Here is a 27951-nt window from a genome sequence, read left to right as displayed (position 1 = left end):
CCAATCATAAGATCATCAAAGACCAGTATTTTCTGATGTTCGGATGTGTTGTGAGTGTGTGGTACTGAAATACATGTACTACTCTATACCTGCAAACACACTAGTATCTGGCTACCTAGATTACCATCAATCTTAACAGCCATATATGGCATTGAAAATATGCGGAAATATGCAATAAAAACGACCTACACGTTCAGTGACCATCATCCCCAAAGCTCTGTGTAGGGGAAATCCCTGCCATAAACTTCGCCAGCTGATCGTCGCTCCCTTCGAAGAGCTCGAGATGGTCAGCCGTTAGTCGGCCTGCCATCATCACCAGAGAGGTGTCTTCGAAGATTGTGGGATGAAGTGTTTTCAAGTCCTCTATCTCCTTTTTGTATCCTTTGCTCGTCTCCAACTCCTTCATGTCCTCGTAGGGCATATCATGCACTATCAAACCAATGTTGCTCTTGCCTTGTAAAAGAAGAAATAAAAAAACATAGTTCCGACAAATTCCCAAGGGAGCAAAACAGCAACACGCAATTCTGCCCGAGTATTGGGAGTTCAACTCAAAGGACATGTTCGCTCCCATAAACATGTGGGTTGAGTGAATTCAACAATATATACCAATTCAATGGGAGTTTGAAGAACATCGGACAATCCGTTCAAAAGTTATGAATTTTTTGAAGTTTCTGCCCAGTCACGGCTGGATGAGAAGTCTATAGCTTGTGATGTCACATTTGTACAACGATATAAGGAAAGAATAAAGAAAATTCAACACTTTTTCACTTTTCTCACATAACAAAAGAACACTTTACTTCTCTCCTTCAGAAAGCAGGGGGGATTAATATTACCCCTAACATATATGTCAGTAACAAGTTGAAGAAATGTGCACCTTATTCAAAAAGAAAGTTCTGTGAAATTCTCTTCATTTTCCTTATCTCGTTGTACTCATGTCACATCATACACTGTAGTAGTCTTCTCATCCAGCAGTGACTGCTCAGATACACTGTAATCTAAAAATTCACAATTTTTGAACAGATTGTTGGATTTTCCCCGAACTTTCACTAATATTGCTGCATTCACTCAATCCATATGTGTATGAAGGTGGACTTGTCCTTCTTATGAGGTTCCAACGGAACTGTTATTGAATTATTACAATGATCAGTCATTCACTTTTACTTTAGTTCCGTAAACTGGCAAACACTCGAATAAAGAGGCAGTAAGTCGGGAGTGTGCAAACCCCTTATTTATAATCTGGGAAAGTAGCGTTCGCATGAAGTAATGTCTTAAAGAGTATCTTCAAAAATTCATATGATGGTCCACACTCCTGAGACATCTCGAAATTCCAGGATTGTGTATACTAATCATACTTCTCTCCTGACAAACAAAGGTATATTGAAGACATACATAGATTATGAACCCCAGTGGGTTCAAATTACGAAGGCAGATCATCTTGCTTTGTTTTGATGTTTCCACTAGAAAAAAAAAAAGGTAAAGGAGATTTCTGTTAGACATATTCATCAAACCATCCATATTTAAGAACTTATGGTTCCACAGGATGACATGTTACATCACATTCTGTATTCATTATGGCGGAGGCCTACTTTTACGCAACATTGACATGGCTTTCTGTTGGTGATAGCCCATGAAGAACACCATACTCATCATGCGCTATGACAGATTTTCATCGGTTGTCTCCCTCTGTACAATATGTATTCGTAAGTTCGCAACTGTTGACTGACTTTTTTAACATAAATCATATGATCATAAGTCATAGATCAAAGATACATTTGTACAGAGGGAGACGACTGATCAAAATCTGTCATAGCACATCTTGGTCCCTTCTGCTTTGATAATCTGCTTTGATCACGCTCATTATGTGATACTGCTGGACCTTTTTGGCCTGAAACTGATGGTATCCAGTAGTATCCATCCAACCGATGCTCCATGAACGATAAAAAGCAATACAGGCACATTAGATTAAAAGAGAGGGGGGAAAGGAATATAACTTACCAAGAACCTGTTTGGCATTTGAGAGAAACTTTTCATAGAGGACCTTTGTCTCGTCGCTGACTGTCATTCCGCCGTCTTTAACGGAGTGGCACAGGATCACCGTGTCCACTGGGCGATCTCGGAAGGAAAACTCGCTCACGTCGTTACGTGGCACTTGACAGAATTTAACGTTGCTGGCGAGGTTTCTGAGCGGCTTCTTTGTGAAGTGGTCAATGAATCCTTGCAGGTTGCTCTTTACGCCGGACGTGCAGATAAAAATCCTTGGCTTCCCGTCCTAGAGATCGGCACCGACAAAAGAGAGTAGAATCTATACTGGCAGTATATCGTCATAAACGGGTTAGATAAAGTTTTCATTCTTGTGAAACATGTACGTCACAGCTTAAGGGTAAGAAAAAAAAATCCATGATCGCCTGGCCATAGCGGAAGGAGCTGGGCAGCGAATGAATACTATGTTGCCATATGCACATAGATATTGTATACATGTTCAAAATTCTCTCTCCTGCATATTTACAAAGCAGTAGCACAATTTGTTTTGTAAAAGAGATTTTGTCGTTGAAACATTACACAAAGGAATGAACAATGTATCATCCAAAAAGAGCAGTCTTGATCATGATTTTCAATGCACAAATTGTTGTCAAAACGCTACGTATCCACCACTTAAACACAACTTTCCTTTACATCCCCTAAAAAAGTTTCGTTACGTTACAGTCATTACATTTGGGGTTTTTTTTTCCACTATATCGCGACGAGTTTGATATAGTGAACTGTACATTGTCTATACCATATTCTAATTTACGAGCAGAAATTCAGAATGGGCACATATCAGAATAATTGTACACTATCAATTCGTACTTATCATGCTTAGTCTATCAAGGGACTTCAAAAAGATCTCAACTGTCTTTGAGAGAGTATACGATGCAGAATTGTGCATTTTTTAGAGGGGCCCACATACTACAAGCTCTGTCTTTTCAGTGGGTCCCTCCATTTTTCGCACTTTAAGCAACGGTATACATGACGGGGGTACTTCACTTCGATTACTTCTGTTTCTTTTTTACTATACAATGTATGATTACTATAGGTCCTCAACTGTTGTACAGTCTTTTCATTTCACTATGTTCTATTTACCTTATTCTCTGTTATCAAAAGAAGTGAAACATATGTTTTGTCGAAAAATGAAATAAACTTTGAATTGAAAAAAAAAATGGAAAGAGTATTCATTACTTGTATGGCTGTTGTGCCCTCGCCTCTTACTTGCGTGCTACCCAATGTCTTAAAATCAAATCGCCTATATTTTGCAACGATGTGTACATGCATTTCACATGATACCATCACTCAGCACTAAAACTCAGCTGTTTATGTGCATTGGTATCACTTTATATGGCCATCCCAAGATTCTCTGTTACTATAGTATCATGCACGCAAGATGTTTGTTTTTGTCTCTTCAATATTCGTTGTCTGTTGTTTTGCTTCCTCATACATAAATATTCATAATCATGACGATCATCTTCGGACGTTACTAGACGGCAAAATGACAATCTTGTCGCTTGACAGCTTATAATAGAGTGCTGACCGATACGAAAAATGCAACAAGGGAAAATACTGCTAAATGCCCTCTTGTAGGACACTAAGTACACTCAATTGGTCCATCGACAGGTGCCACATGACAAGGAGCAGAATGGTAAATAGACCTTAATTTTGTGGAAAGTGTGTAAATTCATCTCATCATGGGGATAATTCCGTACCGGTCTTTGGACGGAAGTTCCTTTCATGAATTCCTCTAGTTGGGTGTTGGTGTCTCCGAAGAGCTCGGGAGGGTTGGGGGCTAGTTGACCTGCCATCGCCACGAGAGAGGCGCTTTTGAAAGTTGTCGGTTGAGTGATCTTCAAAAACTCGATTTGTTGTTTGTATTTTTCGTTCTTGTCCAACTTCTTCGAGGGCATATCGTGTACTATCACAGCGATGTTGTTCTTGCCTTGAAAAAACAGATCATGATTAGACATTTTATGATGACATGTCTCTGGGGACTAATTTGGAGCTGTCATTGTTGCCTTGATAGATCACTGTTTTACTTTTATTTCAATTCCACTTAAGATATGAAGTCAAACATTAGCATTTCAGAATATTTAACACTTTTAAAAGCCGGATTCATCACGCTTAACAGTCTCTATTTTGCCAATCAGTGAAACTGCATGTTATAGGATCGACATTTCTGTGCTGAAATACGTATGGCCTTTGTGCTAACTGGAGAATCGATTGATAGATGAATGAATAAATAAACAAGGAGCGTGAGACTCACCACGAAACTGTGCAGCATTTGACAAAAATCTGTCGTAAAGGGCGTCTGTCACATCGGTGATGGCCATTCTCCTGTTGTGTATGGAGTGACACAGGATCACGGCATCCACTGGGTCTGCTGGGAGATCTCGGAACGAAAAATCGCTCACATCGTTATAAGGCAGTTGGTAGAACTGAAAGTCTCTGGCGAGGTGGCCGAACTCTCGAGTGATACAGTCAATGAATCCTTGCACGTTGCTTTGCAGGCTGGATGTGCAGACCAAGACCCTGGGCCTCTTATTCTCCTGTAAATCGACAGTAACACGTACCCGTAGAAGGTTGAAGAAAGATATTGTGAATAAAAAGCGCAATCATGGATGAAAACAAAAATCAAGTCTACGTAACACCAAGAAGAAAATAAACGGAAAGATGTTAACTCCGCAAATGCCATGGGTCGTCAGCAGCACACCAGGGATCACCAGTGTTTCGGCCATTTAAGTGCTGTACACCTCCCCCTGGCTGGCCGGTGCTGCGTTGGGATCCCCTTGACAGCACCCCCATGGCATTTCAAAGAGAAAAACAAAAAACAAAACAAAACAAAACAAAACATCACAAAACAAGACAGAAAAGAAAAAGCTTGGCATCAATCACCTCTCCTCACTCCCGAAACACTCTCTCTACACCCCCCTATTCCCACCATCCCCCCCCCCAAGCCTTCCCTACTATCCATGCAGATCCTGTCTCCGCTGCCCCACAAATTCTCCTGATCCACCTTTCCCCGTCCCTACCACCTATTCCCATCCCTCTGACCCACCTCCTTACCGATCGACCAGCATATCCCCTGCACCCCACCTCCACAGTATGCACCTCCGCTCTCCACCCCCTTTTCTCACACTCCTCCCTCAACTCAGCATACCTATCCAGCTTCCTTTCCCTTGCCTCATCCATCCTTGTCTCCCATGGCACAGTCAGCTCCACCATTGCTAACCTGTGCACAGACCTAGCCACCAGCACCATGTCCGGCCGAAGGGCAGTTACTACCACCTCCTCTGGCACTGTACGGTTTCCCTCATCCACCCGCACCTCCCAATCATCCCCCGCTGCTAAGATTCCCCCACCATCATCCCTCTGACCCTTCCTTCTCACACTGCATCTCACACCCTCCTTCACAAACCGGATTCCCCTCACCCTAGGAGGCCCATTCTTCTTCCTTGCCTCCACTGCCACCCTCGCCACCTCCGCCATCTCCTTCAACACCTGGTTATGCCTCCATGTATAGGCCTGTAATAGACCTCTACATGCTGACAGAGTGTGCTCTAGTGAGCCCTTCGCCTTGTTGCAGACCCTGCATCCACCATCCTCCACAATGCCCCATCTCTGGAGATTTACTGGAGACGGCAAAACATCAAAGGTGGAACTGATCATGAAGCGCACAGCTCCAGAGGACATTGACCAAAGGTCATTCCATGACACCTTCCTCTGCTCCACCCCTTCCCATCGGGTCCATGCTCCCTGCACTCCCTGCTGTACAGCCTTGGCAAAGCGGTACTCCTCCTCCTTCTCCTTAACCGCCTCCACCACCAACTCCCTCCTACCCTTCCTGCCTTGCTTGCTGTACCATCTGACACCCTGATGAAACCCGACCCCTTTCCGACCCACCTGAACCGCACCCTGCATCTCCTTCCACTTTGCCATTGCCACTGCCTCGTCCGCAGCCTCCTCCGCCCTCCACTTCCTCCCTGTGCGGATCGGTGGCCTAACTCCTGCTATTACCTGGTCCTTTGACTCCCTCATCATCATCACTAGCCTAACCTTGCCAGCTTTGAACTCCTCCACCACTGACGTCATAGGCAATTGCAACCTGCCTGATCTGCAAAAGAATGCCAGATCTGTAAGCATTCTTGGAACGCCTAACCACTTCCGGTAGTATGAGTTCATCTTTTGCTGCATCCTCTCAACCCTGGACACTGCCACCTCGTACACCTGCAGTTGCCACATGATCCGTGGTAGCAAGCCAAACTGGCAGCACCACACCTTCGCATTCCCAGGGATGAGTGTCCTGTCCACCCTCTTCAACCACTCCACCACTTTCTCATAGATCTGAACTCCTCGGTGCCTGTCATTCAACTTGCACTCATACCACCGCCCAAGGCTCTTTACTCCCTGCTCAGTGACCTGAGGGATATCTTCTCCCCCAATCTGAAATCTCCTTGCGACCACCTTCCCCTTCCGCACTGACACTGAGCGGCTCTTCTTGGCCTTGAACTTCATCCGTGTCCAGGCCACCAACTCCTCCAACCTATGGAGGCCATCTTTGACCTGGGTCTCGTTGCCAGACACGATTGTGAGATCATCCATGAAAGCCCTAATCGACGGCACAACCACATCTGCAGCCAGCATCAACCCTTCAATTCTCGGGGCCACACACCGGGTTAACACTTCCATCCCAAGGACAAACAGCAGCGGCGAGACTGGACACCCCATGGGGATGCCAATTTCTAGCGCTTGCCATTCTGTTGTGTAAGTCTGGGTCGTGAATCTCATCCTGAACTGGCTGTAGTAGCTCTGCACCATCTCCCGGATCACCCTAGGGACCCAGAAAAACTCAAGAGCAAAGCTGAGATACCTGTGAGGAACTGATCCATATGCATTTGCAAGATCCAACCAGATGACATCCACATCCTCCTTCTCACGTTTGCACCTCTGGATTGACTCCCAAATCATCTGGACATGCTCCGTACACCCAGGGAAACCTGGTATCCCTGCCTTCTGTATAGAGGTGTCCACAAACTTGTTCTTCATGACAAATCCTGACAACCGCCTTGCTAAGACACTAAAGAGGATCTTACCATCCACGTTGAGAAGCGAAATCGGTCTAAACTGGCCAATGCCTTTGGCATCCCTCTCCTTTGGGATATATACCCCTTCTGCCACACACCAGCTGACTGGAACAATCCGCTCCCGCCATAGCACCCTTAGGATCCGCCACAGCACCCTTCGGACACGAGGACAGTACTTGAACAGCTTGTAGGACAAGCCATTCTGCCCAGCTGCACTGCCAGCTCGGGCCTTTTTAACCACGGCTTCAACCTCCCACAACTTCAACTCACTCAAGTCAAAACTGACCTCTGGCTCCTGTGGCCCTCAATAGCCCTGCCACCCCGGTAAAAGGCTCCTCTCTCCTCTCATCACAGTATGTGGCCTTCAGATGCCTCTCGAGCTCTTCCTTCGACACCTCCAAACTTCCTGAAACCCCTTCCTCAAACAACCTCTTTGTGAACCTGTGCGGATTCTTATAGAACTCCCTCCTCTCCCTCCTCCTCCTCCTCCTCTTCCTACACTGATATTCGGCCCTCCTAACATCCGCATACCTCTTCTTCAGGTCCTCATACAAACCCTTCAGACTAGCCCTTTCTCCGTCTGCCTGCCTCCACCTACGCCGCAAGCTCTTCTTCTCCGCCCTCAATTGGGCCATCAACCGCTGTCTCCTCGACCCTGACTTTCCAAAATCCCCCTCCACATTCCCCCCACCTCCACTACCCACAGGCTTTATCCCAAACTCTTCTGCACAAGCCCCATAACACAACCCCTCAAACATACGCATCTTCTTTTCAACACTCCCAGCCAATTCCACTTTCAAAACTCCCGCAAGCTTGATGTCAAAAAAGCTCCCACTTCTCACTTCTCGCCGGTGGCCATGCAATCGGCTCCTTCCGCTCAAACACAGCATGTAGAGCACTGCCACCCCTCAGCCCTGGCGCACAGCCCTACGCCGCAAATGGGCCACACTTAAAACCGGTAACTCTGAGGGGCCGGTTATTTGCTTGCCATAGCCATCAGGGTAGCCTTCCCTGATGCCCCACCTATCCGGGTGTCACTGCTCTATTCGCAGTCGTCACCTGGCCTCTCCCAAGCGTCTCAAAAGCAAGAAAATAAACGGAAAGATGTTAACTCCGCAAATGCCATGGGTCGTCAGCAGCACACCAGGGAATCACCAGTGTTTCGGCCATTTAAGTGCTGTACACCTCCCCTGGCTGGCCGGTGCTGCGTTGGGATCCCCTTGACAGCACCCCCCATGGCATTTCAAAAGAGAAAAACAAAAAACAAAACAAAACAAAACAAAACATCACAAAGAAAAGACAGAAAAGAAAAAGCTTGGCATTCAATCACCTCTCCTCACTCCCGAAACACTCTCTCTACACCCCCCTATTCCCACCACCCCCCAAGCCTTCCCTACTATCCATGCAGATCCTGTCTCCGCTGCCCCACAGAATTCTCCTGATCCACCTTTCCCCGTCCCTACCACCTATTCCCATCCCTCTGACCCACCTCCTTACCGATCGACCAGCATATCCCCTGCACCCCACCTCCACAGTATGCACCTCCGCTCTCCACCCCCTTTTCTCACACTCCTCCCTCAACTCAGCATACCTATCCAGCTTCCTTTCCCTTGCCTCATCCATCCTTGTCTCCCAAGGCACAGTCAGCTCCACCAATATTACACACATGTTCCCACACACCAGTCGCTTTTGCGCATTAGACCGTGTCATTGTGGTACCCTTGCTTGGGCGAATCGTGTAAAATCACACGTCGACAATTTTTTCAAATCCAAAAACGGACTATTCGTACCGTCAACCTAGCTGTTTTTATCCCTATACTACCGATTTTTTTTTGTTCGCCTCACAAGCCTTACAAGTCAGTGTACGTAGGTCCTAGCCTACACCAATTCAAAGTGCATACAGGTGAACTGATGACCACTTCAATGAAGTAATGCCTTGAACTGTATAGTATTACTATTCCTCATAACAGATAATATACAAAGAAATATTGTATTTACTTAAAGGACAAGTTCACCTTCATAAACATAAGGATTGAGAAAATGTAACAATATTAGTAGAACACATCAGTGAAAGTTTGAGGAAAATCGGACAATCGATGCAAAAGTTATGAAATTTTTTCAAATTTTTGTGTTGGAACCGCTGGATGAGGAGACTACTACAGCTTTGTGAGTCATATGCGTACAACAGTATAAAGAAAATGTAAAAGAAAATTCAACATATTTTCACTTTTTCGCATAATAAAGAGCACTTGACTTGCCTCTTTCTAAAGGTAGGGGGAATAATATTACCCATAACATTTGTCGGTAAGGAGTCAGGGGAATGTGTACTTTTTTCAAAAGATGGAATTTTTGTGAAATTCTCTTTATATTTTCCTTATATTGTTGTACGCATGTGACATCTAAGTTATTCATGCACTGCAGTAGTCTTCTCATCCAGCGGGTACTGCACAAAAACTTCAAAAATTCATAACTTTTGAACCGATGGTCTGATTTTCCTCAAACTTTCAATGATGTGTTCTACTAATTTTGCTACATTCTTTCTAATCCTTATGTTTATAAAGGTGAACTTGTCCTTTAATTGATATATACCGGAGGGATGATCCTATACTCACTGCTAGTTAATAGAGGGGTCTTTTAGATGAAAGATATAAACAAAAATGTATATATTTTACCAGAAAAAATGCTATTGGTTTAACCATTCCCCCCCCCCCATCTTTTTTCAGTTCAGTTCAAATTTATTTCATATTTCCATTTTTCTCACTGATGACATTACAAAATTATTGACAACAAAACAAGAGTACAAAATATATACAATCATGTCTTTTGATTGTAGAAGAAAAAGAAAAAGAAAATATACTTGACACAAATGTGCATGGTCACATCGGTATGAAAATGTCACTAGTAAGTATAAGAAATATGAGTGGGGCCTACATAAAAGCTTTAAAGCTTGTAAAACTGTAGGTTCCCGAGTTCATAGGCATATAATTTTACACGGAGAACGGATATGTTTGTCTTGACCAACTAAAATTACACCAGTACAAAAAAATAGATGAGTAATAAACTAATGAACCACATAGATATCGCACAAACCAGACTGCATACAAATCTCGCAGTGTTTGAATAACACAAATGCTGTATTATTAAAAGATTGTATCGGTACCATGAAATCACTTACGTAACTTGGTGCTGCGGACAAGGACAAAAGACTGGGAGCATAAAAAGGTTGCTAAAGGCTTGGTAGTGTGTATCCACTAAGTAATAACTGTTTTAATTTGCGTTTGAAGGTGAATAAAAATAAGGAAGAAGTGATATCTAAAGGGAGATCATTCCAATATCTGGGTCCAGTAAATATAATTGTCTTCTTTGCAAAATAGTGCGAGTACGGGGAAGGTGATAGGTGTCACTCTGGCGAGTGGGATAACAGTGGATAGAACGATTCCTTTTGAACATGTGGATAAAAACAGATGGTAATTCATTAGTTGTTAGTTTATACATGAAAATTCCGAGATTATAATAGAATAAGTCTGAAATTTTCAGAATTCTGTTTTGATGGAAAAAACAATTGGTATGGGCAAACTATCCGGCGTGGTTTATGATTCTTATTGCACGCTTTTGAATACGGAGAAGGGAATCTAGTAATGAGTGAATTGCATTTCCCCACGCCAAAATTCCATAATTGAAGTGAGGAGATATTAAACAAGAATATATACTCTGCAAAATATGAACAGGAAAGAAATGTTTTAGCTTATTCAAAAATCCCAATATTTCTAGACAAAATTTTACTTACAAAATTAACATGAGTTTTTCCAGGATAATTCTTGGTCAATCCAAAGCCCTAAAAACTTTGTGTTATTAACCTGCTTTAAACATAAATCATTTTATTTTGATATCATATGGAACAACATTCAAAGAATTACTAAATACCATATAATGAGTTTTTTCTATGTTCAAGGACAATTTGTTCGCATAAATCCAGGATTGCACGGACCTGAGCTCAGTATTCATCATATTTATTAATGCATTAGGGTCTCGATGTGAAAAAACAAGCTTGTGTCATCGGCGAAACAAATGAATGACAAAATTTGCGATGGATTTTGGAAGATCGTTTATGTATACTATAAATAAAAGTGGGCCCAAGAGGGAGCCCTGCGGGACTCCACATGAAATAGGCTTTAATTGCGAATCATGGCTATTGATATTAACAAATTGCTTTCTTTCTGTTAAATAACTCTTAAACCATTCTAAGGGAGTACCGCGGATTCCATAGTGACACAATTTATTAAACAAGATTTCATGATCTATCGTGTCGAAAGCTTTTAGAAAAATCAAGGAAAAACTCCAATTGTATGTTCAAACTATCTATAGCATGAGCTACCTTATCTATAAAAGTAAGTAAAGCATGGGTTGTGTTGTAATGTTTTCTAAAACCAACTGAGAATCCGACAGAATGTTATGAACTTGTGAGAAATTTTAATAATCGTGTGTAAACCACCCTTTCGAGAATTTTAGAGATTGAAAGTCAACAAAGAAATTGGTCGGTAATTATTCACCAAATCTTTCTGTCCCTTCTTAAAGATAGGGACAACTTTTGCGACCTTCATCTTATTGGGGACTTTGCCATTAAATAAGGATTGATTGAAAATGTATGTAAGAGGAGTAATGATTTCGTTTAAAACATTTTTTAAAAGAAAATTTGTAATTCCATCATATCCTGAACTTTTTTTATCGTTCAAATTCTTAATAATATCTATAATTTCTTCTTCAGCAATAGGTTCAAAAAATATTGATTGAAAATTCCTATTACCTAAGTATCTATAAAATTCAGTTGATTATTTCGGGATTTTACTGGCAAGATGTGGACCAAGAGTTGCAAGATAATCATTGAAAGATTCCGCCATATTGACCGGGTCGTTAATCTAGCGGCCGTCCACTGAAATATATTTAGGAGGATCAGTATTGTTTTTATGTTTGAGCGCCTCATTAATCACCTTCCACGTACTCTTAATTCACATCAGATTTATATTTAACAAACTGTCGGGAAAAATAATTTCGCTTGGCTATACGTATTATGGATGTCAATATATTCCGATAACGAACATATCTTAATTTGTTTAAAGGGGATGGATCTTTACGATACTTATGAAAAATTTTATTTTTGCGGTTAATGGACCTGAGAAGAGATTTTGTAACCCATGGTTGTCGTGGTACTTTTTTATAATTAGAATGGTGAGGTCTTCGGAGAGGAACACAAGAATCATAATTAGCAATCAAAATATTCATAAAATTTTCAAAGGCTAAATCAATGTCGCTTTGACTGTATACAGTGGACCAATCCTCTGAACTTAATTTCTCCCTAAGTTTATTAAGGTTGGATTCCGACATTACACGAATACCTGGGTTGTGGGTGTGAGAAGCATTAGCAGTCATCTTCGTACGCCATAAACAATACGCCACTGGCGATGCATATCTCACAATACAGTGCAGGCCTATATCCCAGAATTGCTAGCACCTGTTCCATCATACTTTGTCTCCAATCGTATAAAACAATTACCGCACGTGCATGACTGAGGAAACGGAAATTGAAGCTAGAATACCGCGTAGCAGCTACAGCCTAGGCCTCTCGCATATTACCTAGCACAAATTAAGACGTAATTTCTAGCGTGTATGCCCTGTCAGGTTATGGCTCTAGCATGTGTTCTTATAATTCGTTAAGAATTCAAGTGAATTATAAGAAACATCGCGTCCAAACATGGCGTTTCTTTTTTGTTGCTGTTGCTTTGGCATCGTTTGAACAGTCAGTGAAACATAGTAACTTTTTTTTTCTACCGTAAATAATCCATAAATCATAGAGTGCTACTTTCAGTCATTTAGTACTTGAAAAACGGTACAACTTACTACAACCTATACTGCTATAGGCCTCATCAACTTGATGTACAACCTATACTGCTATAGGCCTCATCAACTTGATGTCCCCGCAGTCGTTGTAGTACTTAGAAATTATAGAACATAGCCTACATAATAATCATTGCAATAAACACAAATTATTTCGATGAAGCAAAAGTGAAATTGATGGTCTGAGTATAGTATACAAAACTATGTATTTTGTATTTCATTTAAGATAAAACGAACTTTACCATACTTATATTCGTCAAGAAGAGTCTAAATAAAGAAAGACAAAACCTGACTTTGAAAAAGTGGGAAAAACATATCGATGTATGATACGTTGTATTGTACTAGTATTATATTATATCATATCATGTTGTTATTATCATCATTATTATTAGTAGTAGTAGTAGCAGTAGTGGTAGTAGTATACAGTAGAAGTAGTAGCACTTGCTTTCATACGTTATCTATTTATTCATTTATTCTTTTTTTATTTAAATCTTCAAGAAGGAGTGGCAACTGGGTGTTGTGGGGACCAGAGAAAACTGGCAGCGCCTACGGTACTGGGGGTTGCTGACGACCGGAGAGTATCAGAATACGGATGTAATATCTGGGGGGTCATTTATCCGGGTAATCGCATTTCACTCCATGTACACACTTTTTTTACCTCAGTGTTGGTACCTGGTACTTCACTGAGGGATGCCTTTGAATTAGTACCGTTCGACATTGTGCTCTAACCGGCAAAGAAAAAACTTCACGGTGACTCCGGGTGGCGCGATGCGTGTATCAACTCTTTCGTTTTTTTTCGGCCGAAACATGTTTTTCAAATGGCTTTCAGGGATTTTTTCTTTTTTTAACGCAAAGCTGTTTTGAATTTGGGGCTCGGAAAGCCTTTATAAAAACTGCAAATTTGTGCTTTCCGAAACAGGTTTCAGCCAGAAACGTGTTTCTAATGAAACAACTTTGTACTGCGCGCACCGTCCCTGACCCATTTTCCTCGGGTCAAACGGCGCAATGCAGCTGCGCAGTGACAAGGCCAGTTTTCGTGTAGGCGATGAGTTGATAAACGCATCTTATTTTGGAAGGCGTTTGTAAAGGAATTTGGAAACAGCTTTTGATAGCGGGTATGGAAAGCCATTTCAAACTGGGGAAAGGTGATAAACGCAGCCTGCACAGTATCTGCAAGGAAATAGCAACGTATGTGTAGGGAGGTTTAGAGAGGAATAGGCCTACATAACTGAAAGTGTCGGTGGCACCATAACAAGCAGGCCTATGAATGCTTATGGGTCAAGTACCCATGACGTGTAACCATCAGCTGTCTGCTCATGGGGGGGGGGGGGGGGGGTGTACAAACTCACCGATTTCTCTGGCTCCGCCATTTAACTGCTAGGGGTGAGCCCAGTTTAATACTCGCGCGTAGGTCCAACCTCACAGCCAGTCAACGATGCATACTACAGGTCAGGACAAAAACGGTTTATAAATGTCGGCTACTGGCGGGGATTCCCCGTCGCACACAGCCGTAGCGGGCGTGTTTTATAGCCTCTCTCCTGTGTTTATATCGGACCCTGGCCAGGGAGGTGGAAGAGCGTCAACTGTCTCTCTCCCACCTCCCTGATTATTCTCATGTGTTATTCTCTTGTGTGTGAGCACGGAACGTCATGTGTTGCAATTAAAAATTCTGCGGGGGGGGGGGGGGGGGGGACAGTAATCAGAGGTTTTTAGTCAATACGCAAGTGACCGAAAAATGCTATGATAAACTCCGTACAAAACAGCCCCAAACTAAGTGTTATGTTTTCACCTAAAATGATCAGTTCTTTGTAGTATACAAGCACAGCGCGAACCCTCAACCACTGTCAGGATTGTGGTTGTTTTTGGTTGTTTGTTTGCCTACTTGATTTATTTGTTCTTTTTTATTTTGTTGTTATTATTTTCATCATTATTGTTATGATCATTAGTAGTAGTATTATCATTATTGTTATTATTATTATCATCATTATTATTATCATCAGTATCATCATTATTGTTATTGTCATTAGTAGTAGTATTTTCATTATTGTTATTATTATTATCACTATTATTTCTATTATTATTATTATTATTATTATTATTATTATTATTATTATTATCATCATTATCATCATCATCATCATCTGAACCTCCGTTCAGCGATATAAATATTGCACTGGTTTCTAGTGGAAAATCTGCGAAAGTCACACGAGCTGCATATACTAGTGATACTTCCCGGCGTTTTGTGTGGGTGTTGTCTTTACACACATCATATCCAGGAAAAATCGAGAGGCTATCAGGTCGACATCTAGTATATATTGTAAAATCAGATTCTCCCATTTCTGCACTATTGTTATTCCGTAACATTACTTTTATATCTTCCCCAGGGCTTTTGTCATCACTATGCAGAACAAATGCTTGAACTTCAACTACTCGTCCATTCTGTTGTAGGGAATCATTTTTCTTTTTGTCTGCAACCATGCCTTCAATGCGTCTATGACCACTTTGTTATTTAATTATGTTTTGGGTACTTTTGGGGGTTTTGTTTGCTTCATTCACGCATTGTCTTATTCAAAATGTTGTTTCATTTTTATTTTTTTTTAAGTGAGGGAGTCATGACCCATTCGGCCATTTTCCACCGAGGCCTTGACATAACACGAACAAAGGTAAACCAGGAGTCACACAGAAAAAACATTTTGGTCCAGGACACGCGGTACAGGTATTACAGATGCGTGGAATAGACTATTACGACTTTTGTTTTTCACCAACCTTCTTGCCACTTGGGCCTGCTGAATTGATATTTAATTGCCTGTTTGTAATATAGATACCAAATTAGAATTATTACCTGTCCGTTTGAATTCATCTTACCATATGGACCAATGATCATAAGCATGCTAATGACGCACGTGTACGCGCGCAAGTCCAATGAGCTTATTCCAATATATCCTTTAATTACTCCTCGCTATATCTATTTCTATGCGTACATGTCAATCTAGGGTATTTTCGGCCACCCCCCCCCCCCTCCTTTCTCATTCTCGAGAAGAAATGCAAACATCTAAAAGACTTCCAGACCAGGACAAGGTTTCGATAGTTTCATTGTATGATTTATTGAAAGAACAACAACAACGACGATACATGTACAAGACAAAGACATACAAAAACTCACGTTTTGCATAGCTCTAAAAAAAAGGCACCAACAAACCACCCTATAACTAAGACTAACAATATACGCTGCGCTTCGGAAAGATATCTACACCCAGATCGCTTCGGAAGTGATAGTGTGTCCCATCACCTTCACCAATGTTGATTACTTGTTTATTATAATATATTATATTAATTTTATAATATAATATAATATTGTATTATACTATATTATATTATATTATATTATATCATATTATATTATATTATATTATATTATATTATATTATATTATATTATATCATATCATATCATATTATATAGGCATAAGAAGGCATAAGAAAGGCAGGAGGGGAAGGTAGAGAGAGTGAGAGAGAGAGAGAGGGAGGGAGGGAGAGAGAGGTTTTACCAGAACGATTTATATAAAACGTAAAGAAATGAAAATAGTAGAATGAGATGAAGTTGTATTATTATGATAATAAGGTATGTTTTGAAATCAAATATATGTATTGTATATTTTAATTTGTTTGTGTATAAATGTATCTTTGGTCAATTTGTTTGTGAGTACCCAGGTACGTAACTGTACTTGCTGAGTGTGGTTTTTTTTTTACAATGTATGATGTATTTACATGTTTTTCTGTATTGTCCATTGTCTTTGCCTTGTGTCTCCTGTACAATCCAGGAGACAACCTAGGTCTTTCATGTTACATTGTTTATTGATATAACAAAGAATGCTGAACAACAAATGTATTGCTATATAACAAATTACCATGTATACCCTTACCGCGCTATTATGCACTACGTGTTATTCCGTTACACTATTCATCCGTATCTAGATTCATAGAATTTTATGTCGATTCCTTCCGATTACGACCTTGTGTATACTTATGAGGGAGTATAGATAGGTAGTTCAACTTGATTTCATCTAATTTTTCACGCTCCGTGTTTTATGTTATCACAGTTTGATCTTTCTTCTTTTTTTTTCGCGTTCAGCGTGTTATCTACCTTTGATACCATACACGTTTGCATATATGCCATCTGTTGATAGGATAAGGAGGCGTTGTTTGTATATAGGAAAGAGATCATCACTTCAATGACGTTGACGTTGGGCACTGCTCATACAAACAGATCTCCATTAACTGACCAATATATCCCCGCATTCTGATACGGAAGCCCGGATGACGGTACTTTATCTCTGTGGTATATAGTACAATCTACACTTTTATAACAATGCATCAATTTCAATACCTTGTCTTCTGGGGCTTTTTAAAACTGTACCAGGCATATTATTATGCAATAAAAACATCGGAATCAGCTCTGATGACATTATTTCTTGGGAAACTGAAATCATTGCAACCGCCTATTCAGCAAACCTTCCCCCACCAACTCTCTAATACAGTCTTTATCTTTTTTTTTTTAAAGAAAAGACATAATCCGAAAGGAATGATAATAGCTAGGCAAGTGAAAAAAAAAAAATCCAGCATACTTACGGTGCACGGTATAACCATTTGATACTAACTAGAAGTATCACTAAAGGTGATTAATACCCCAGCTCCCGCAGCCCAGATTCCTATGAAAAAGAATTGCCCAGACTTTGATAAAAGGCTGTGTGTGTGTGTGTGTGTGTGTGTGTGTGTGTACGTGTACCTTGTGAGCATCTTGTGAGTTGAGTCTGCTTCGCAATTGTGGAAGTAGTTCACTCGGCAAGATTTTCAAGAAAATATGCAGTTACCATGGCAACACCTTGTCAGGTACAAACACAAAGTGTATCTTGCAAAACTACCCCTATAGATCATTATATGACCTAGATACCAAATTGAAATAAATTGCTTAAACACTGTGGAAGTAGTTCGCTCCACAAGGTTTCAGGGAAACTGTAGTTGCCATAGCAACGCTTTCTCTGACAAATGAACAAAAAAATGTTTTGCACATCTACACCTCAGTGCCATTATGCACACCAAATTTGAGCTCAATTGCTTCAAATTTGTTGAAGTATACTTCACTCCACAAATCTTCAAGAAAATATACCGTTACCACTGCAACGCCTTGTCATGTGCTTGTCGGGTGCAAATACAAAGTACGTCTTGCCAGCTACATCTGTAGATCATCATACATACCAAATTTGAAATAAAGTGCTGATGTAATGTGGAAGTAGCTCACTCCACAAGGTTTTGTGAAAGTTGTAGTTACCATGGCAACGCTTTCTCCGACAAACATGAAAACATGTCTTGCACATCTTCACCTCAATGTCATCATGTTCACCAAATTTGAGTTCAATGGCTTTAAAATTATGGAAGTAGTTCACTCCACAAGATTTTCAAGAAAACGTGCCGTTACCATGGCAACGCCTTGTCGAGTACAAACAAAAAGTGTGTTTTGCGTAACTATACACATATAGATCATTATACATGCTTGTAGATACCAAATTTGAAATAAATTGCTTCAATACTGTGGAAGTAGTTCACTCCAGAAGTTTCGGGGAAAATTGTGGCTACCATGGCAATGCCTTCTTCGACAAACACACACACACACACACACACACACACACACACACACGCAAAAAAAAAACCATGTCTTGCACATCTACACCTCAATGTCATCATGTACCTCAAGTTTCATCAAAATTGCTTCAAAACTGTAGGAGTTCGCGACGCAAGATTTGCGACGGACCGCCCGACCGCCTGACCGACTGACCGCCCGACCGACCGCACGCTGATTCATAATATACCCCTTATCGAGTATGCGGGGGCATAATTAAGTACGTATCTGCTACACTTTATCTATTTTTTACTACTCTGCTTGTTTTTTTCGTGTTTTGATTTATCTTGATTTAACATGAAATTAATTTTACAAGTTAGAGGACTATGCATCGATTTAATATATTACACGCCTTTGATGTACACACTGTTTTAAACATGACTTTGATCATTCATGATACATTATCAAGTTTATTCTGTATGAAGGTTACAAATATAATGATCAATGATAAAGAAAGAGGTTACTGACACACAAAATTCTTTCTCTAATCCTTCATTGACATTTTGAACAGATTAAATCACAATTCATGCAGAATATTGTATGCAAAAGGATACAAATATAAGTAATTATTATCACAAGCTTTTTGACATAGAAATTTAGTGTCGTACATGCAGATGTAAAAAGATAGTCATTACTATTATGCTGTATTGATAGGAAGGTGTGCTCTACTATGGATCTACACTTTATAGACAAGTGGTTAGTCTCAACGGGCGTTTTTACAGCAGACCCATTCGTAATAGCCTAAGATAACTATTTAGAGTTCAGTGCAAGGGTAACTGGGTAGGGTGCTGTTCGTTATTCTAATGGTTCGCTATTCCGGAGATTCATTAATCCGAAAACGAAATTCGGAATAACGAACCTTCGCAATTACGAATCTTCGGACTAAAGAGCCTTTGGAATAACGAACCTTCGGAAAAACGAGTTGTAACCACAGGGTAACACACGCATGACATTTATGTATAGTTTGTCCGACATGTTCCTCGGCGTCGGTGAGGCTAGACTATATAGGGTTGTTGTTTTTTCATCACAACATCATTGCTTTGAAATAGACGTTATGTATAGTAAAAAAAAAAAAAATCAAGTGACAAATCAGAAATAGTAAGAACTTTATTGAATATAATACACAATAATTTCTTCAAGTAACTTACTATATAGTCATACATACCAGCTGTGAAACAGACGTCAAAAAGTGCTTATCATATAATAAAGTCAAATAATATGCTTTAGTTTACATTCCCCCCCCCCCCCCAAAAAAAAAAGTCAACACTTCGATGACTAGGGCTTTATGTCAGTTGTAATCGCAACAATACAGTCACGGACTTAAAACAAAATTCAAAACAAGATACCGTCAATCGTTTGATAACACTCAGTAGACGTGCAGATCATGTCATTCCATGCAGTTTTTTCACTCTCCCCATTGCCTTCCTATCACTCCCTATTATAAATTATCATTCAAATCATTGGGTACATGATTCTGCCTCGAAATAAAACAACACTCTCATCTATAAAAGAGTGTGATCATCCCATAGAATCCTTCGATCATCATTAATATAATACTGGGCCGCTAATATAGTGTGTCTATATAACACAGTAAGTGTAACTCTGGGGGACGGACTTCTACCACATGTTGAAACATCTTTGGAATTGACTACCTGCCTTCACAGGTAAGAGTACATATTTGGAGCATTCAAATGAAGTTTTGAAATCACGTGAACTTTGTTACAATCAAGTAAACTATTTCTGTTCCACCTTTTTGTCTTCGCTTAGTTTTATTCAATGTTGTACACATTTTTTATATTAGTTTTTTTGCACTCTTAATTGACACTGCGCTTTGAGCACTTTGTCAAGGTTTATACAACGCTTAACAAAATGGTAATCGTTTTTATTATTATAATACAACACTTGCTCCGCAAAAAAAAAAATGTATATATATATATATGACATACGCATGATAATATTGTCTTGTAGCTGCAATGTATCACAATGAGACATTATATAGCTATACATTGTACAAAGGTATCACTGAGCTAAAATGTAAAACGTGATTCTCCGTACATAAGTTCGGCAATACACTTCAAATGCGTTATACAGTTGAATATACAACGATGCAAAGAAAACCAATATCGAAAATACACACGAAAATGAGAGAAATTTAAAATCAACTCTCCACCATAACCAGGCCATCTTTTTTTACACATGCAGGAGAGAATGAGAGACTGAAAAGCCAGTTTGATCCTTACAAAAATGAACCCCACTCACTACACGCAATGACAGGCATAAAGTCGGATTTAACACATTTACCACATATACACAATAAAGTTTTGTCCCTTTAATATTTAAGTATTGATTAAAAGCGGTAATTTTTGCTTTGTGGAAATGATTACAATATGTTTCCGAAACATTCTGCAATAATCTATGTGCTCAAAGACAAACGCGGGTGTTGGAGAGCTGTGAGTACTAAGTACTTTGATCACTCCCCCTCTCCCCTCCCCTTGCCATATCCCTCCTGGAAAGGACACAATATCCCAAAGAGTGAAACACAATATGAAACACAGTGTAAGCATATTGTAAATACAGTGTGAAATATAATTGTATCTAAATTCATGCTGTTAAATTCGAGCGTTTAAACATTAATCCAGATTGCATTAACTGATAATCCCGTGGATACAGTACATCACATGGATCTTCTCAGGCTCAGGATTAAATCCTTTGAATGGCTCTGCATGCGCATCATGCTGAATGTGTCCCAAAACTTCCTAGCACACTATATCAAACCATATCTTAATGCTCAAAAGCCTTTGTCCAAGTACAGCGATTTCGATAACGTTTTCCTCCTTATATCATTGAATAGACAGTATGTACGTATTTACCATTCGCGTGATTAATGAGTATTAGGGTTTATATTTTCATGTGAAAATGTTTGATTTTTTTCATACCAATTTCTTTCATACAAATGGAGAAATAAAACAAACTGCAAAAAGAAGTGAACTGAATGTCCAATACCGCTTTGGCTCCCATAATATTATATACCAGACGTGATTGGTAGCACCAAAGAAGCTATAAGTCTGAACTTTCTCACCTATTTCAACCTGATACACGTATTTGATTGATTGAACAGACTTTATTGAAATCATTTCTGGCAGACAAAGACTTAATTGCACATGTTTACCATCATAATCATAAAAATAGATATTACAGTACTCTTAATTAACAATGATAAAAAGAAAATAGGATAACTGTTTCAAACAAATTTAACTTTCTTATTGGTAAAAAGACAAAAGAGATAATATACATGCACAATTGGCATAATTAAAACTATCAATGTGATCAATACCCCCACCCTCATCTGTGAAAATTACCTCAATCCTCAATGTTTTAGACAAAGATGGTGATGAGTATACCATGGCAGTGCATCCTTCAACACCGATGAGAGATTCGTTTTGGTCATGTACACACGTGCCAAATTTCAGGCCAAATACTCAAACATTATAGAGGGAACCAGCCCAATCCACAACATTCCTGCACGCTTTGTTAAAAAAAAAAAGATAGAATAATGATACACTTGAGAAGGCCCGTTAGAAGGAATAGTTATTCTAAAGTGTTACAGTTTCAGTGGAGGTTTGGGCCTATGGGGTCCGAAGGGGCAGAACTATGCCCACATTGGGGGATACGATCTGTTTCAAGAACGGGAGTGAGTGAGGGAGGGGGTTTCCATTTTCAGAATTGAAAGTTTGATTCAAAATTTCCTTCAAAATTTTGAAAAAAGCAAAACAACTTAAACAAACTTTCCATTTTTTGGCTGACTCCTCCCCCTCCCCCTCCCCCGTCCCCACCCCCCCCCCCCCCCCGTATCCGTCCTAATCACAACAAACAAATAGATGGGTTAAATAGACCCGTAAAAATGCCGGAGCCCCTACATGTCCTAAGAATAGCTAAGCTCCATGATAATTTCAAAAGGCGGGAAGAACCAGGTCCAAAATTTGATCGTCAACCAAACTACATAGGCTTATAAGATGGAATTGAAAGCAAATTAAAAAAAAAGATATATAAAAAAGAGGTGATGTAAATGGGCTGGGAAAATCCACCTAAGCCTAAAGTATGAATAGCAGGTTTAATGGTCAAATTGCGAGTTTAATTTTCATCATTTTCTTGAGGATGTACACATATTCTCAAGATTTGAAATTGGATGAAAACATTTTGTGGCATATTAAGCTGCCTTTCCGGTTTATGTGATAAGGGCGTTTCATAATAAACAGAAAAATGGCAGAGACACTTCGATATTCGTAATCTTCCATTAAGGTAGTAACAAGCCTACGATCCCATCTGCGGTATGATCATGGTATTTTTACCCAGCATGCGCAGGGCCTCTCCTCCTCTCTCCTCTTTCCTCTTCTCTTCTCTTATCCCCCTCCCTCTCTTCCTCCCCTTCCCACTTTTCATTTTCCATTCTCTTTTCTTCTCCCTCCCTCTCTCCCTCCTGTTTCTCCTTCTCCCATTCCCACTCCACCTTTTCATTTCTCTTTTCTTCTATCTCCTCTCTCTCCTCTGCCCCTCTCTCTACGCTGGAATCAGGTGGTATAGTCAATTTCATAATACCTTCCATATTAGCAGCTCTGTCTGACCTGCTCTGAGGAACATGAGACCCGACTTCAACTGCCGTAGAGTTGGAGTTGGGATTTGTTTCTTCTACAATCACAGCCACTATTGCAGCAATGATTAACATCAGGCAAACGGCGGCCACAATACCAAGGATGACCGTCTTGTTATTCACCGTCCAAGTTGGCGTGGCAACACCAGAGTCTCTCGCAGCCACTCTTCTTGGAGAAGTTCCTCTAAGAAATTGCTCTATCTGGACGAGACTGTCGCCGAAGAGCTCGGGAGAGTTGGGCCCCAGTTTCCCTGCCATCGCCACCAGAGAGGCGCAGGCGAAAGTTGTCGGTTGAGTGGTCTTCAAAAATCCGATTTGTTGTTCGTATTTGTCGCTCGTGTCCATCTTCTCTGATGGCATATCGTGCACTATCACACCGATGTTGTTCTTGCCTTTAAGAAATGAAAACAGTTAATTCCAAGTAAACAAAATATGTATTAAAATCAGGAGATAATACAGTTTCGACTCGTTGATATGAATGCAACATTATGGCTAATAACGGGAAGGGGAGTATCTAACAAGAGTATTTAACTATTCTCCAATATTTATAATCATGTACACAATTATTTCTTTATCTATTTATTGCAAGTGTTGCGACTAACGTTACAGTTAATGGAACAATACGAACATAAAATGTTCAGTCCGTGATTCCTACACATATCCATCTACTGTTTCTGAATTTTTCCACATTTGATAGAAAAAGCAATTTCCGAAGCAATCGAAGCATAAAAGTTGACTTCAAAAGAAAGCCATGCCATTTTCTTTTTCTTTCTGCTTTTTTTAACGGGGGACAGTTTTTATCCCTCACCGAGAAGATGCGCAGCCTTTGGCAGAAATTTGTCGTAGAGGGCGTCTGTCACATTTGTGATGGCCATTCTCCTGTTGTGTATGGAGTGACACAGGATCACGGTATCCACTGGGAGATCTCGGAACGAAAAATCGCTCACATCGTTATAAGGCAGTTGGCAGAACTGAATGTCTCTGGCGAGGTGGCCGAACTCTCGAGTGATACAGTCAATGAATCCTTGCACACTGCTCTGCAGGTTGGATGTGCAGACTAAGACCCTGGGCTTCCGGTCCATCTACAAAGTGACATTGACACGTCTAAAGTTGAAGGATTTGTGAAAGTACAGGTGGACGCAAATACCTTAGAAATGAAGCTCTCTTGCGTAACCATCCCCCTTTTTTATTAACTGCAGAGTGTTTATGTCTTGTAGGTTGATCCCAGTAAGTGTTGGATATCACGGAAGAATCGGATACGAATGGAAAGAGTTTAAAAAAGGAATAATAAATAGCAAAAACAAACAGTCATAGGCCGCGGTCACACTGGCAAAAAATCGCAAAGTTAAAGATCGTATATTTTGCCACTTTCACCACGGTTATTGTGACATAAACTAAAATCACGTCAAAATGACAGTATAAATAAGAGAAACAAAAAAAAATCTTTGCAGCTACAACACAATACTAAATAATGGAACAGCCACACGTAAGATTCAGAACACACGAAACAAACGAAGAGTTTGTTCACAACCACCAATAAGTTTATACTTGCCAAATGGAGATATTTGCGATTAAAGGTCAAGAAAAATAAACAGAATAGTAATAAGAAAATTTTGGTTTCTTATGACTATAACTTCAAAAATGTACGTTTATATGTCGTGACCAATATATCGTTTTAAAAGTTATTATTTTGTACTTTATTACAGAAACCGTACTTCAAAATCTTCAAAAATGGACTTATCGGTTTTTGCGAACAAACTCTTCAAACATAACTTTATGATACCAACCACTGAAGTATAAATTGGGCAAATAAAACACGTACATTGTATATAATTATAAACGTTTACTGGTAGAATTTTGGATTTAATAGGAAAACTCGTGGAGTCAATGAACCTCGTGAACCAAATATCTTCTTAGTTCAACAAAATAAACTTTGAATTGCAAACTCAAAACGCACGCATACAAACAAACACACTTATCAAAGTGCAACACATTAATATGTTTGAACTGACTTTTAAGGAATTAAACATAATCAACAAAATAGTATAGAAATGCGTCAAAATCGAACGTACAAAAAGAAAGCTTCGTAATTAATTGCTTCTGATATGGTTTGTTACAAGTTCGTACTACCTTGATCCTTGATATAAAGACTGACGAATCTTAAAGGGACTGCAAGGTCAAGAATTGAGTTTTCTTTTTTAATGGCCCGACACGGCTTTTTTGCAATATTTCCGGACCTCTTGGCGAAAACGTACACCTCTCTGACAGAAAGTATAGGGTTTGATTTTGGTTTGTTTGTTTGTTTGTTTGTTAATCTTTGCTTGTCAGCAGTCGATGTTGTTAGACAAGTCAGCTGGAAATGGCATCAAAAACTGTGAAGCTTGTAAGCAGAACAAAAGAAGAAAGCATTATTATATAGAATATACGTATACATAGATTCTACACAGGTAAACTTGTTAAGCAAGTGATATTGCAATGACCACACGGCTACATTTCTGAAAGTATGTGAGGCTCTATTGTGATCAATACTGTTCAGTGTATCATTTGTTTAAGATTCTTTAGAATTTTGTTTCTCTGCTCAAGGACCACAGTACGTGTAAATTCCACAAATTTATAGATGGAACTGTCAATTTATGTACTCAATGATGTGAAATTATGAAAATCGTCTGAATGCCCATAGGGATTTAACTCACATTTAGAACTACAGTATTTTGAAGCACTAAAGCTTTTTTTTATGGTTCATCTGCAAATGGTAACTAATGCCTGTATAAGACGTGCGCATAGTGTTGCCCGAGTCTTTTGAAAACCATCTCAAACTGATCAAAGCAAAAATTGCTTCCGTTGCTAGCGCAACAAATTAGACGCTATGTAAAATGCATGGCAGAATGCGTAGAACAGCGCTCGAGGATGTCAGTGCAACACAATGAATGTATGACTTGGAATATTTCATACACACATACTACACGTATTAATCAGTCCCTGACCACGCGAGGCTACGATTGTCATGTGCTTGTCTGAGAACACGAAACATTCATTATACCGACAAGGTAGCAGTCACAAAAAACAAACAGCCCTAGTGCCCTCGTATTCTGTACCTGATACAAAGTTTCATGCAAAATCGTTGCAGGTGCCCAAATACGACGCGTCGTATTTTGCAACGCTGGGCTCTGCATAATGCGTCGACATACGTGTACATACCTCACTTCCTTGAAATTGCTGGTAGGAGCTAGTCATGATTTCTACAGATTTATTAATTTTTCCCGTAGCTCTTCTCTTCAAACCTCAACTCATGTGTTGATCACTGACTAAAATCCTTGATTCGAAGAAAATGCTTGTTCCACCAGACATTAGTCAATGGCGATAACTGAAAGTTAGCGATCTCTTGTCTAAACATTCGCTCAGCTTCGGGGAATCCCCTTAGTGCGCGCGCACGACAAGCGGAATGTGTGGAGGAAAAAGTATGTTCTTATCATAATCGATCTCTTGTTCTGGGCCATTTTTGCAGCCGCTCAAATTCACGACTTAGAGAGCTACTTGATGCGCTCATCATAAAATGGGGGGCCAATTTTCTTTTTATACTTTCTTCGCGAAATCTAAAGCTACTTCGCAATTCAAACGACACAGGGAGAGAGAGAGCAGAAAGGCCAACGAAATCGTCCGCGTCGCTAATCTGAAGCTCCCTAATGGTGGAAAGCCTCAACATTTTGGTGATAAAGGGAGAGAGGAAATCATTATTGACAAAATTAATGATCAAAAGATATGGTGCCTACAGGGGACGCAGAACCGGGGTTGCAGCTAAACAAAACGGAGGAAGGGAGTATTGACCCTTGGCCCGACCACCCTCCCCCCCCCCCCCCCATACACACGTACACGCGCGCACGCACACACTCACACACACACACACACACACACACACGCACGTACACACACACACACACACACAAGCACACAACACACGCACGCACGCACAAACACATACGGATACACACACATGCGTACACGCACGCACACGTACGGAGACATACAGGCACACGAACACTATTATTGGCACTGTATTACACTTGAAAAACTTGCAAATATGCATACTTTATAACAGATCGGTAGAAATGCATTCATGATTATCAGATCTTTACAACAGTATTTTATTTTGAACACCAATTCCAAAAATATTGGTAAGTCGGGCAAGCTTATGTATCACGCTGCTCTGAAAAACGAGTAAAGTGGCAAACGAACTGAATGGAAAGAAAGGTCATTACATGATTCTATGTACGAGGTGTTTCAAAAAAAATTCCCACATTTGATTCTTAATAATTCAAAAACTATATATATCAGATAACACTGTCATTGATACAAGTGATAGCTGAATAGTGTACAATTTTGTTGGAGGTGGTTTGAATATGAAAGCATAACTGGATGAACGTTCGTTTTATAACAATCAGTAGATATCAACTTCAGAGACTCCGAACCCAAGCACCTTTTGATCTGGAGATTCTCCCGCCTGAAACCCCTAGCAAACGGGAGACTCCAACTTGATGTGCGCGAAGCGCGAAGTTCCTTGCTGCCGGGGTCCAACTCTAGGGTCCTAGATGTTATCTCGTGCTATCTAAGGCTTATTTTACAACATACG

The 27951-nt window shown here is 40.1% G+C and overlaps 1 protein-coding gene across 1 annotated transcript; it reads right to left on the bottom strand.

Moving 5' to 3' along the window:
- Positions 1 to 193: 193 nt before the first annotated feature.
- Positions 194 to 26715, bottom strand: LOC139719902 (uncharacterized). Its single transcript, XM_071631287.1, has 8 exons — positions 26523 to 26715; positions 24133 to 24406; positions 23110 to 23716; positions 6949 to 7264; positions 4292 to 4574; positions 3738 to 3967; positions 1996 to 2269; positions 194 to 453 (listed from the first exon to the last, which is right to left on the bottom strand). The coding sequence occupies exons 1-8, from the start codon at positions 26556 to 26558 to the stop codon at positions 194 to 196; spliced, it is 2280 nt and encodes a 759-aa protein (XP_071487388.1). The 5' UTR covers positions 26559 to 26715.
- Positions 26716 to 27951: the final 1236 nt, after the last annotated feature.

Source organism: Diadema antillarum, unplaced genomic scaffold (assembly GCF_040938485.1).
Source record: "Diadema antillarum isolate AM-2024a unplaced genomic scaffold, OU_Dant_1.0 scf00000116, whole genome shotgun sequence".
Lineage (NCBI taxonomy): Eukaryota > Metazoa > Echinodermata > Echinoidea > Diadematoida > Diadematidae > Diadema > Diadema antillarum.
Note: the sequence above shows the minus strand (reverse complement) of the source record. Positions and strands in the feature narration are given on the sequence as shown.